Here is a 13,143-nt window from a genome sequence, read left to right on the forward strand (position 1 = left end):
CTAAGGGCAATTGCAGACGCTCCGTGGTATGTGAGCAACCTTACACTCCATAACGACCTAAAGATACCCTTCGTCAAAAATAAAATACTAAGAATGGCTGAAAGGTACAAAAACCGAACTGTAAACCATGACAACGAATTAATAGAAGAACTGTACACCAACGGTCCGGTAACAAGAAGACTGAACAGAACATGGCCCCAAGACATCATCAAACAATGAAATAGACTACCTGTAGGAGAAACATCACAGGATGTCTCCCTTGCAGGCTAACCACCTACAACACATTTACTTGTACTCTGTAATGATGTAGATTGTAAAAAAGAATAATAATAATAAAAAAATTCAGATATATTTCAGACAAGCTGTTAAAGCAGCAGTCATTTGAAAAATATAAACGTGGCACTGGACCCAAACGGACGCACAGTAAGGCTGACACATCAGGAAGAGAGAGTGTCCTGTCCTTACAAAGTTTCCCGGTGTTGTACTTTATTCTGACTGCAAGAAACTTTCGAAGATATCCATCGCAGCCTCCCCAAGGAGAGACCCTTACCAAGTTAAGAGAGTTTCAGGGAGGGGATAACTTTGTTGTTTCATGCTCCGCTAGCAAACCACGACGTATTTAAAACATGGGACGACACAAGCACAAGGCAGGAACAGGTAGGTGTTAGAGATCGCCCCCCCCCCGCAGGGACCGTTCTGCAGCTGACAGATGAAGACACTAAAATTCTCAGAAAAAAACATAGGTTACAGCTACAAAGAGTTAGAAATTCCTCTCGTAAATATTGAAAATTTCTCTCGTAAATATTGAAAATATACCAGGTCACTTTTGAATGGTTCAGATATTCAGAATTTGTGTATTTTATATAAAAAGCCTAATCATACTGTGTATAAAGCACTGATTTGAGTCATAAAGCTTCGTCCTTCTATTTTGTTAAATATGCACAGTTCCGAAACAAGCCGTGGAGGCCCATAGGATTGTGAGACGTCGAAGTTCCCACATTTTCTTTAGACAATCTGCTCACAGATGGCAGTAGAGTACTTGCTTGAGGCACTATGCTACAAATCGTGGGAAGACCTCTGTTATAGAATAAGATATTTATAAGAATGTGCTACAGAAGGCAGGATGGCCATTCCCTAGGCCTTTTTTGTATTTACAGTATTTTTTCAACAATAAAGAAACACTATGCTCCAAGCTGGAAGGCCGTGAGTTCGATTCCCGATGAGGCCGTTGTAAATTTAGATTGACCTAATCATTCTAGCCGCACTATGGCCCTGGGGTCAACTCAACCTCTAACAGAAATGAGTACCAGGAATATTCTTGGGGGTAAAGGGCGGCCGGCGCGTAAAGCTGACAACCTCACCGCCATCTGTGAGCCGATTGTCTAGAAAACGTGGGGGCCTCGACGTCTCACAAGTCTATGGACCTCCATGGCCTGTTAATAAAAGCCGTATACTCTGTATTATATTTAATGTATGGAGTTCTACGATGAGCCGTTTTTTTGATAAAAACGGTAGAATTCAAGATTCATATAAATTTGAAGTTACATTGTACTGCCAGAAACCGAACTTAAATTAGTTTAAGTGGCCGCGCCATAGCTCAAGCGGTTAGTCGCTGGCTTCCCAACACGGCGGTCCGGGTTCGATCCCGGGTCTGGTCAAGTGGGATTTGTTGTGGACAAAATGACGCTGGGGCAGGTTTTGTCCGAGTACTTCGGTTTCCCCTGCCAATCTTTATTCCACCAATTGCTCCACAATCACCCACACCTATCATTTAGAGCTGGTACAATAGGCCAGAAGTGGCCGCAGTACAAGGTACTTAGTCCCACCCCACTAGCAATAATAAAAAAAATAATAAAATATTTTATATTGTAAATTACAAGTTGATTGGATTTTCTTCAGAAACCCTTCCGTATGAAAGGCAAGGATACGTACGTATAAAGGTAAAAATAAAGTCCCTGTACTTAATTAAATGAGCACCACGCCATGAAGATCTATGGGGCACTGGAGATAGAGCTCTGCCATTCTTAACCTCAGCACTAGATTGAGGTGAGATGTCTGCTTCACGGGCTGACCGCTTTACCCCCTCAGAAAAACAAGTGAATCGAATCCCGGGCTTCCAGCCCGAAGGCCATCCCTTTATGAACTGAGCTACCCAAAAATGTCTGTTGGCTAGACATACACGTACTACATTAGTGTGTAGTGAAGTGGCATTCACCCCGCGCGATCTTTTTAACAGTTAGAAAAACTTACACATGATGGGGAGGTAATATCCGCCTACTTGTCCTTGAGACGAATATGATCTCTCCATGTTATTGTAGCGTGTATAGCCGTTGCTTGGTAACGGCCGGTAGACACGTCAACACTATCCGGGCTATCGCCAGGCAACCGCCCATAACAACAATAGGAAAACTCTCTATTGTTGAGGTGTCTTTACCGCGCCGTTGCATAGCAACGGTCGCGGCGTGACCCACATAAAACACCGCCCCTCTATTTTTGCGCGTTTGTTCGTTTCCGCGGGAACGTCTTTTCCGAGCCATTGTTTAGAAACGAGTTGCATAACCTCGTTGTTCTATTGTTGCGTGCGTTGTATAGAACGGCCGCTGTTTACAATCACAGCTTAGCAATGGGTGTATACGCCGCATTATCAACTGGATAAAAGCATTCTACCAGGCGGGTTAGTTCAGCGGTAACTCTCGGGAAGTACTGTATTCGAATCTCGGCATATATATCGGCTATCCTGTCTGAGATTATTGTGGTTTTTCTCAGTCCCTCCAGGTGAACGCCGTGATAGCACCTCTATTATACCAAGAACGTTTCCCTCCATATAGTTTCCAATTTATTTATAATCCTATCATTCGCTGTTGTCTAGTCTAGCTACTGACAGAATCACTACAGATTTATTTAGCAAAGCTCCCGTCCACGAGGTGATCGTGTGTTGCGGGCTGCCTCTGTTTGGAGCTGCTGTTTTAATTCACTTCACTTGCGCTGGTCCGACCGCGCCTGGCTGAACAAAGCACACGGTAATGAAACCACTTTGTCATCATGAATATGGAAGCAACATGGGCCATTATGGTTAAGACTGGGGCGTTTTTGTCGGCAGCATACTTTCAAAGGGGAGGGGAACCTAACGGAAGATATGTGTTCTCTATTGCAGCCAGTACGCTTAAACAAGTAAACCTGAATTAGCGGTTGTTTAAAAAATGTATCACTTAAACTTCTTCCTTTAAAAAATCTTAAGGAGCTCTTATATATATAAGAGCTCCGTAAGATTCCCTATATTTCTCTATATTCCTTTCTTACAGTGTTATATACATACATACACGGTAAAACCTCGCTAATCCGGTTACAATTATTCTGGGTCGAAATATGAACAATTAAAAATGATGTTCACAGTTGAGCACATGCTTTGAAAGGCACATAGCATTCAGGAAGGCAGCTGAGTCACTTGTCTGTTCAGACAAAACTTCATACTTTCATCAAACCTGCATTATAACGTGCAAAAACAAGCAGAACTTCTGAGTCTTTTATAAATAAACAAATGTATCGTCTTTTTTCAATATCCTATATGCATTCTTCCTCTTACCCATTCGTACTACATGACCTGCCCACATTCTAATTATACTTGGAGAAGAGTACAAATTATGAAGCTCCTAATTACGCAGTTTTCTCCAACCTCCTGTCACTTCATCCCTCTTCGGTCCAAATATTCTCCTCAGCACCTTGTCCTCAAACACTCTCAGGCCATGTTCCTCCCTTAGTGTCAGAGACCAAGTTTCACACCCATACAGAACCATAGGCAAAATTATAGTTTTGTATATTCTAATTTCTATGTTTTTAGACACCAAATGAGAAGACAAAATGTTCTGGAGTGAATGGTAGCAAACATTATCTGAGTTCAATCTCTGCTTAATTTCCTCCTGAATTGATTTGTTATAGTCATTCCAAACATCTGAAATGTGCCACATTTTCAAAACATCTGTTACCTATATTTATGTCATGAATTTGCCCTGGATTTTGGTGAAGAGATAGCGACATATTCTTAGTTATCTTTGTGTTTACTTCTAGACCAACCTCCTAACTTGCATTAATTAAATTTTGGGTGTTTTTCTTTATGGTATCTATATTATCACCCAGTAGATTCACATCATCAGCATAGACTAACAGCTGACGTGTCCCATTTAATTTCAGTCCCATCTGGTTTTCTTGGACCTTCCTAATGGCATATTCTAAAGCAAAGAAGAACAGTGGCAACAAAGCATCTCCTTGTTTTAGACCATTCTGGATAAGACAATCAGACAAATATTTATCTATACAGACTTTACTATACATTTTGTTTAAACACATTTTAATCAACCTAACTAGTTTCATGGGTACCCTAACCTCTATCAGAATATTACACAATGCTTGCCTCCTAACTGAATCATAGGCTTTCTTGAGGCCTGTGAATAGCTGACGTGCTGTCTCATTGTACTCCCATTTTTTCTCCAGTATCTGAAAAATTCAGAAGATCTGATCTGTAGTTGATCTGTTACGTTGAAACCCACACTGATGATCCCCAGTAATTTGATCTACATATGGACTTAACATTGAGAGAAGAATATTGGGTAAAATTTTGCATGAAGCTGATAGCAGTGATATCCCCCTATAATTACTACAGTTAGTTTTATCACCCTTCTTGTGAACTGGTACAATAATAGACTCCTCCTACTGATCAGGCAAATTTCCTTATTCCAAGTAGAATTAATTAGCTTATGGATCTAAAATGTAATATTTCACCGCCTGCTTGAATAAGTTCTGCTGAAATTTGATCACTGCCTGGCAATTTATACCTTTTCAATTTTGCAATAGCACTTTCAAACTCAAAAGGTCTAGGATCAGGTGCTAACGGCTCAGGTGTATTCATTTCTATCTGCTTAACATCACTGACCCTATGCACATTCAATAACTGAGAGAAGTAGTTCTTCCACCTGTTCAAAATGTTGTGGGAATCTGCAAGCAGATCACCATTCTCATCCTTCACTAAGTTACTCCTATTACTAATGTTATATTTTAGCGTCCTGTTGCACTGATTTAAGTCCATGATTTATTTAATCCGTCTTGCAGTGCATACACTCATTTATCTCCTTCTCTCCCTCGCACTACATGTTTCGGCATAATAATGCCATCTTCAGGTGCTTACTTATCCACGTCAAACCAGTTCATTGCATGCCATGTTCACACATTAAAATAACTAAAATATGTATNTTACTCCTAGGTTGGTAACCCCTCTTAAGGTAATTTATTCCTCTATAAAGGTCTCTAATGTTCTTGTTCTTACTGTTCAATGCAAGTTCATCAATTTTGTCTTTCAGATATTCCCTCTTTTTATTCCTGAAATGCCTGCTGGTTTCACAACTTATATTTTCAGTTTATCCCCAACTTTTTCAATTGGATTCTATAACCATTACAATTTGGCTTGTTTCCTTTGGTCTAATAATTTTGAGCATTCTTCATCGAACCATGACTTATGCTTCTTTAGTTCATAATAACCAACACTCTCTTTGGCAGAAATTTTGATATTCTCTCTAATAGTTTCCCAAGCTTTATTAACATCCACCTCAGCGCCTATGTTTTTTGAAGCTGCGAACCTATTTGAGATTTCAACAAAATATTGCTCCTTACTCTATACATCATTTAATTTCTTGATGTTGAACCTCTCCATATGAACTCTGTGCATTGTTTGCTTACTCATTGCCAGTCTTTCCCTAATCTTTGCCATCACCAGTATCATAATCTGCTGCTCTGAATGATCGTACATCAAGTATACTTGAATGCTGTCTGCTGTCTCTCAAAATACTGTCCATTTGATTGTGTATCTTCCCATCAGGAGATGCCCGAGTACACTTATGAATGTTACGATGTGGGACCATTGTACTTTTAACCATAAGATTTTTAGATATGGCAAAGTTTACTACTCTAACTCCATTATCATTGATAATTTCGTGCAAACTCTCATTCCAAATTGTTGGAATGAAAATATCTTCCCTCCCTACTTTGACATTGAAATCTCCTAACAGTATTTTCATATGGTACTTCGGGAATTTATCAAATAAATGTTCTAGTACTTTGTAGAACCTACCCTATATATCATCAATTTTCTCTTCTGTTAGGCCATGAACATTCATAACAATAATACCACACCAGCGACCTTTTAGTAATATATATGATATCCTATCACTAACAAATTCTACCCTCTTAACTGCTGATCTGATTCCTTTATGTATGAAGAAACCTGTACCAAATTCATGACTTTCATTCCCCTTTTCATAGAAAAATGTATATTCACCTGCTGATTCAGTGCCACCTCTGCCCCATCTGACCTCCTGTACTCCCACTAAATCTAACCTACATTTCGAGATTTCTTCCGCCACTGTCCTGAACGAACCTGCCCAGTACCTACTTCTAATATTCCAAGTACCAAATCTTATATCCATTTTTTCGCTTAAGTCATTTATCCAAGGAATCTGTCCAGGTCGAAGGCTTCTTGTGATCCTTCGTAACAAGCTTATTTTCTACGGCAAGTAGTTGTTAGACCTATGCCAACCCCCAAGCTTGAGGACCACCCCTTGTCGGCTATCCACGACTGCTTATTCAGTATATTCGTAGCTACCTTACATACCTGGAGGGTGTCTCTTCCATTTGCAACCTGAGCACGCTCCATGGCTGTGGTGACAAGGGATCCATCAAACATGGTAATTTAACATACTATTGTATATATCAGAAATTAACTAAATGTTTCGATCAGCAGTAATTACTGAATTTACCATAAAGTTATCAAATAGTCCATTATTTGCTTTCAATTCTGGAATTCATTTTATAAAGAATTTGACTAATGCTCTTTCAGTAAAACAGGCATATATCCATGGTTGGCTCCATGCATTCCTGAACACTGGCTATAATATAAATCCATGCAATTAATTTAAAATGGCATCTATTTAAATGTCCTGGGGGTAGCAATAGCTTTTGTGCTTAAACTAGGAGGTTTTCATGACTGCAAATCACCTGCCGCTATTACAATAATTGGAAGGAGGAATTTATGCCTAATTACCTCCATCAAATACTTGGACTTAGTTTTTATTAACATCTCCTTGTCCAGTTATATGAGTCAGATTCTATGTCAGAAATTCTATATATGAGTGTTTAAATATCATTGATGATCAATAGCTTTTAATATTATTGTAGGGTCATAAATTTTATCTATTAAAAATTAAAACTGCAGTGATGGAGTTGTAATAAAATGAAACTAACTGCTGGGCCAACTATTCTCGCAACTTCAGTTATTTACTCTTCTAGCATAAACTGATTAATTAGACTGACTGGCTAATCTACTCTTTATATAGGATACTACTGTATTAATTAAACTGATTATTAGTGCTTGATTGTGAAAGGACATTTTTCTGTAATGGGAGAGGCTCTACTTTCTAAATCTGTATTTGTCTGTGATGTTATTATATCTAAAAACGTTTTAAAGTTGTAAGCACTTAATGCAGTAGCATAGTTGGTTGAGGCACTATGCTACAAGCTGGAAGGTTGTGGGTTCAAGTCCTGAGGAGGCCATTGGATTTTTTTCAATTGACTTAATCCTTCCAGCCACACTATGGCCCTTGGGTCGACTCAGCCTCTAACAGAAATGAGTACCAGGAATATTCCTGGGGGTAAAGGACGGCCGGAACGTAAGGCTGACAACCTTACCGCCATCTTTGAGCCGACCGTCTAGAAAGTGTGGGACTCTCAATGTCTCACAACCCTATGGGCCTTCACGTCCTGTTACAGGGATAGCTTACTTTTTTACTTTAAGCACTTCATATGTGGAGCCTAAATCCACTGCACTTATCTGCCATATTGGGATATATTATAATAATGACCAAGAGTGGTTAGTGATATCATATTTATGCTCTGTTGGTGGTAAATTTTGTGATCATTCAAATAAGTTTCTTGTCTGAGTGAGTGAAAAATTTGTTGATTACAGCTTACTTTTTTCTTCTATAATGAAGACAAATATTTATATAAGATCTAATAGTCTGTGATTATGGTACATTGATACAAATATTATGTTTCTGGACATTATCCATTGCCCTGTTTTTATCTAAACAGGACAGTGTTTTAGATAAAAACAGGAAAATGGATAATGTTGAGAATAATAATATTTGTAACAAAAATTTATACAAATGAAATTGTTGAATCTAACCAATTAAATAATATTCATAAAATGTGAGCATCTCAATTAGCTGATTATCGTCACAATAATCCTGCTAATCCTAAAATATGTTATGAGAAGAACATCAACTTAACCTCCTAGAGTATTACACAAAACTGAATTTGTAAAAATACTGGATTTAATATTAGTCTGGTACATAAAAGATACTTTTAAAAATCTTGCTATAATTACAAATATGGTGCCTAATAATAGCACATAATGGGTGCAGGCTAGTAGATAATGGGGGTTATGTAACATGATATCAATGGATGAATTTGTTAAGAAAACTCCAGCAAGACTTATTGTGAACAGGAATACAAATACATTACAGACAAAATATTGTCCTTTAATATATAAAATCTACATAATATTCCCCACATAGACATAGTATAGAGTCTGCAGTAAATACCTCTTTACAGAACTCCTAGTGGATCCTCAAAAGTCACCTATAGACCATGCAATTTTCTACCAGTCACATAACCAAAGCAGCTATGGCAGCCCTTCCATCTGCATAACTAACACTCAAGTCAAGAGTGAATCCATTTATATAGTTCAAATGTACAGACACCATATATTTCCTTCGTATAGTTACTTGTGGAGACTATAAAATTTATTTTCAAATAAATCCTGCAAAATATTGCACTTTACACATCACACGGAGAAGGCAGACTGATTCAATGCAAAATTTGCAGACTGTGTTTCTCTGCAGTTCACAGTGTTACTCCAGACACCAAAGAGTCTAGTTAAGGTTCTTCTTCACAATAAATAAAGTAAATCTCAGAGAGTGGGTTTATACAGCCTGCCAACCACATGTCCCTGCTTAACATCATGGGAGTCTAAGAGTGTGTTCATTTTACAGTCTCTAGTAGACTCTGGAAGGTATTTATCTATAACAGCAGAATAGATATCATGTAATTGGAACATTATATTTTGTGTCACTTGCCTTTTCTAGAAAAAGCTGATTGGCAGGTCATGTCAAAAGCATGGGAGAGAGATGATACAATTTTTTTTTTTTTGTAAATAAACTTTGAAAGAAGAATAAAGGTAAAAGGTAAAGCTATCCCTGTAACATGCCATGAGGCTCCCACATTTTGTCTAGACAGTCGACTCACAGATGGCAGTAAGGTTGTCAGTCTTATGTGCTGGCTACCATTTACCCCCGTGGAAGATTCCTGGTACTCATTTTTGTTACAGGGTGAGCCGACCCCAGGACCACAGTGCGGCTGAAAGGATTACGTAAATTGAAAAAATCCACCTCATCAGGATTCGAACTCACGACTTTCCAGCTTGTAGCATGGTGTCTCAACCAACTACACTACCAATTTTTCCCCCTTGAAAGAAGAATATAATAAAAATTTACAATCCAGGAATTCATTAGCATCCTTCCGTAAACATGAAGAATCGTCACATTTCATCAACACACAAATTTTGTTATAAAACTTCAGTTATCAGTTTCTCAGGGAAAATCTTGTACTTGCATCTATTTAACTAAGTATTTAGTCACACATTCAGTTATTAAATAATCTAGTTCATTAGTTAGTAATTTTATCATTGACCCACTCAATCGTGGAGCTAATCAATAAATAGATCTTTCAGTCATCATGTGATAAACTTTTACCATCTGGAACCAGTGAGAATATATGAAACAGGTTGAAATGGAACTGGATGATTTGTGCAGGAAAGCAGATAAAATAATAACTCAAGTAATATTTAATTAATTCTCTACAATAACTTTATTCTCTATTTAACTAGCCTATATGATATCAGACCACGTGACGTTATGGATGAGGTGGGTGTGACACTGAATTGGTAGCGATGATTCAGACAGGAGTTTTTAACTCAACTTGAGGGTGCTTGGGGCAAGATACAGGTGGTGTCATGCAAGGAACTTGTCACATTTTAAATTAAAAAATTAACTGAAAAATATATGGACGTTAGTGTCATTTTCCTCTTTACATATCAAAACTTATTTCTATACAGTCAGAAATATAACTATAATAATGTTGACATTATTATCTCCATGAGAAGATAATGTGCGAATAATATTGCTTAACACTTTTCTTCCTCTTTGGTTAGAATGTATTACACTTTCATTTTCTTATAAGAAAATAAGGAAATAAATAAATCATATTAAAAACTTCTTTTTAAATTGACGTTCACTCTTGAAGAGTACTATGTACATACTCTTTGACTAGGATTTGTAAACGGTTGTTCCTTGTTTTCCTAGTGATTTACCTGATTAATATCTTGCTTATATCTTCATGCCTATTCATTACATATCATGAAAAATTTCTTTTCAAATAATCTGAACTAAAAAGTATATAAAGATTGCACATTTCTGAAGCTCAATCCAGCTGTAAAATATTATAATCATAGAGGCCCATCTTTGTAAAATTGCTAATAAATTACTTAAATTACAGAACTTCAAAAGTTGACTCGACTTCTTTCATCATTCAACAAATTCTCATGTCATTAAAACAAAGTGCACCAAAAAGAAAAAATTATGTTACAGGTGGAAAACAAGATTTGTAAAATTATGTTTTATGGTTGTCCTTTTGACATATTTTCGGTAAATGTATATCTTAACCCTTTACAGGATAACCATTACTTTCATAGCCAATAACTCCTGTATTTCTGCTACAACATGAGTTTATGATGCTTTGTTTATAGAATACATGTGGTTAGGTTGTCTTTAGGCCACTCATACTTGATTCTTTGGGGTAAGGAAGAAACTTTGGATATCATTTAGGTTAAGAATACATGAATTTTTACTTCCACTCCCCAATATGTCTTCATGGCATAATGCTTAATTAACTGACCACAGTATACTGTGGTCTCAAATAAATGTCCTTTAAAGAGCAGGTATAATTATGTGCCATTAGCCTTCACAATAAATATCTCATATAAAATGATTATATTGTTTTATGTCTAGAATAAACAGCCACTGGTTTGCATTATGTCACTTATCCTTCAAAGGTAGGTATGAACAGTCTTTTTGGAGACCCAAAACGAATTTCAAATATATTTTAGATAAGTTTCATCCTATAAAGGGTTAAAATTCATACTTTACTCTGCAGTCTGGAATATATTTTTAATTCCTCAATTATAAAATTAATGATAAAGACAGATTTGAATTATCAGCCATTTTAAAAATGTTGTGTATTTAATTTATTTTTGTGAGTCTGTGGAACCGAATAAAATTTGTTCCAATACAGTTATGTATTCCTCTTACATGTAGTGACAAAGGGGATATGCATACTTATATGGACCTGCACTCTAAAATAGCAACAAACAAGTGTCATGCAAGGTGCAGTTATGTGAGATATGGAATTATTTTTAAAAAGAAGTTCGAGTCTAACCAATCACATACGCATTATCGTGACGTGTAATGAGGTTCAGAACGGGTAAAAGTCTTTGGTTTTTTGTCTGTATAAAAAATAAAATAAAAATTGAAACAAACTTATTACTTCGTGTTTTTCTTCTCCATTATTTCGCTCCATCTAAAATGTCATGTAATTGGGCAAAAATACCTATATGTGGATTTAAAATCTTATTGAGTCTACGCCATGTTGTTTTATCAAAATAAAATCCCTTCCATAGCAACACTCACCACAACTCCACTTTCACTCTAACACTGCCTTGTTCCACATCAAAGCCATTCCTATGTGTATATGCGCTTGTTGTTTTTACTTCATGCACTTAAATTAGTAACAGACATGTTTGTTTTCTGTTGATTAATTCGGTGAAGTTGTTTATGGCCCTGAATAGCAAGACAAGTAAAGTCCTGGATCAGGAACATTGGTTCCACTTTATAGCATTTTCAGGAGATGGAGAAAACATTCAGCACTTTGGAACAAATTCATATCATGACAGATCTAGAGAGAGACATTGTTCCCTTCTGTACTTAATATTTACTCAATGTAAAGCAGAAGTTACTTTACTGGTTGGTGATGTACAAGGCGATGATAAAACGTGGATGTGACATAAAACATTTAATCATAAATTCACAAATCACCGGTTCGTAACAAGTGAAAATTCCTCTCTTTGAGTACAATTGAAAACGTCATTCTTCAGGTCCTTGACTTAACAAATGTACAAAACGCGTGATAACTAGCTACATCATCATTTAATTCTGGTCCTGTTGATGATCTTTGGTTTTACAGCCTTCCCTTCTGAGATCTGATGTGACATCATTGCGGTTGCTCAGAGAATCCTGATTCAGTCAGCCCAGAAGCAAATCTGCCGCAGTGGTGGTGATGTCGGTTTTCATACACGCACTTCCAATGGGTGACGCTGCACTTGCACCAGAATTTGCTCTTGTGGCTGCCATTGGAGATCTGGCCTCGACTCCAGTATCGCCATCCAGGGCACAACTCGCCCTTTGGAATATGTTTTGGTTTAACGTAGAACAAGATGAAACGCCACTCCCATAGTAGTATGTGGAATCTGAAAAAAAGAAACAACACATACGGTGAAAGGAAAGATACCTGAAGGGTATGTCTTTGATAACTGAAAACTTTCAAAACACTACCTCGATTACTCCCTCTTCCAGGTATGCACCTAGAGAATCTTTGTTCACTCTTAACTTTATAGAACTTTTTTAAATCCATCCAGTTACAGTGGACGGAATTAATTAAACTTTTATAATAATGTGACATGAACGGCTTTTTATACTGTTCCCTGTGGCCTCGCGTTAACAGCGGTGTCCCCTGTTATGTCACAGTGGGAAGAGCTGTTACATCACCATGGGGAGGGGGCAGAGTGTTTACTGGCCTGTTACCATAGCAGCGGCAGTGGCTCCGATGCTGTTACGTCACTGCGGGGGGGGGGTGTTTACCGAGCGTTGCGCCCTCCACGTCACAATACTGTTAGTGTGATGGACCAGGATGAAACAAATCAAAATTTCT

At 37.5% G+C, this 13,143-nt stretch overlaps 2 protein-coding genes across 8 annotated transcripts in view; both read right to left on the bottom strand.

Moving 5' to 3' along the window:
* Positions 1-8,711, bottom strand: part of LOC111873682 (caspase-1) — a 43,204-nt gene extending 34,493 nt beyond the window's left edge. The window contains exon 1 of the mRNA XM_033755159.1: positions 8,646-8,711. The gene's annotated coding sequence lies outside the window, so the exon portion shown is untranslated. The remainder of the gene's footprint in view (positions 1-8,645) is intronic.
* A 2,996-nt stretch (positions 8,712-11,707) lies between these two features.
* The window catches only part of LOC111873681 (paired box protein Pax-2a), a 407,427-nt gene continuing 405,991 nt past the window's right edge, over positions 11,708-13,143 (bottom strand). For 6 of the 7 annotated variants that reach the window (XM_023868602.2, XM_023868600.2, XM_033755164.1 and 3 more), the window contains one exon: positions 11,708-12,682. In XM_023868602.2, coding sequence (XP_023724370.1) covers positions 12,459-12,682 — 224 coding nt within the window. In that variant the 3' untranslated portion in view covers positions 11,708-12,458. The remainder of the gene's footprint in view (positions 12,683-13,143) is intronic. The other variant, XM_033755162.1, reaches the window with a different exon arrangement.

The sequence above is a fragment of the Cryptotermes secundus genome, unplaced genomic scaffold (assembly GCF_002891405.2).
Source record: "Cryptotermes secundus unplaced genomic scaffold, Csec_1.0 scaffold1651, whole genome shotgun sequence".
NCBI lineage: Eukaryota > Metazoa > Arthropoda > Insecta > Blattodea > Kalotermitidae > Cryptotermes > Cryptotermes secundus.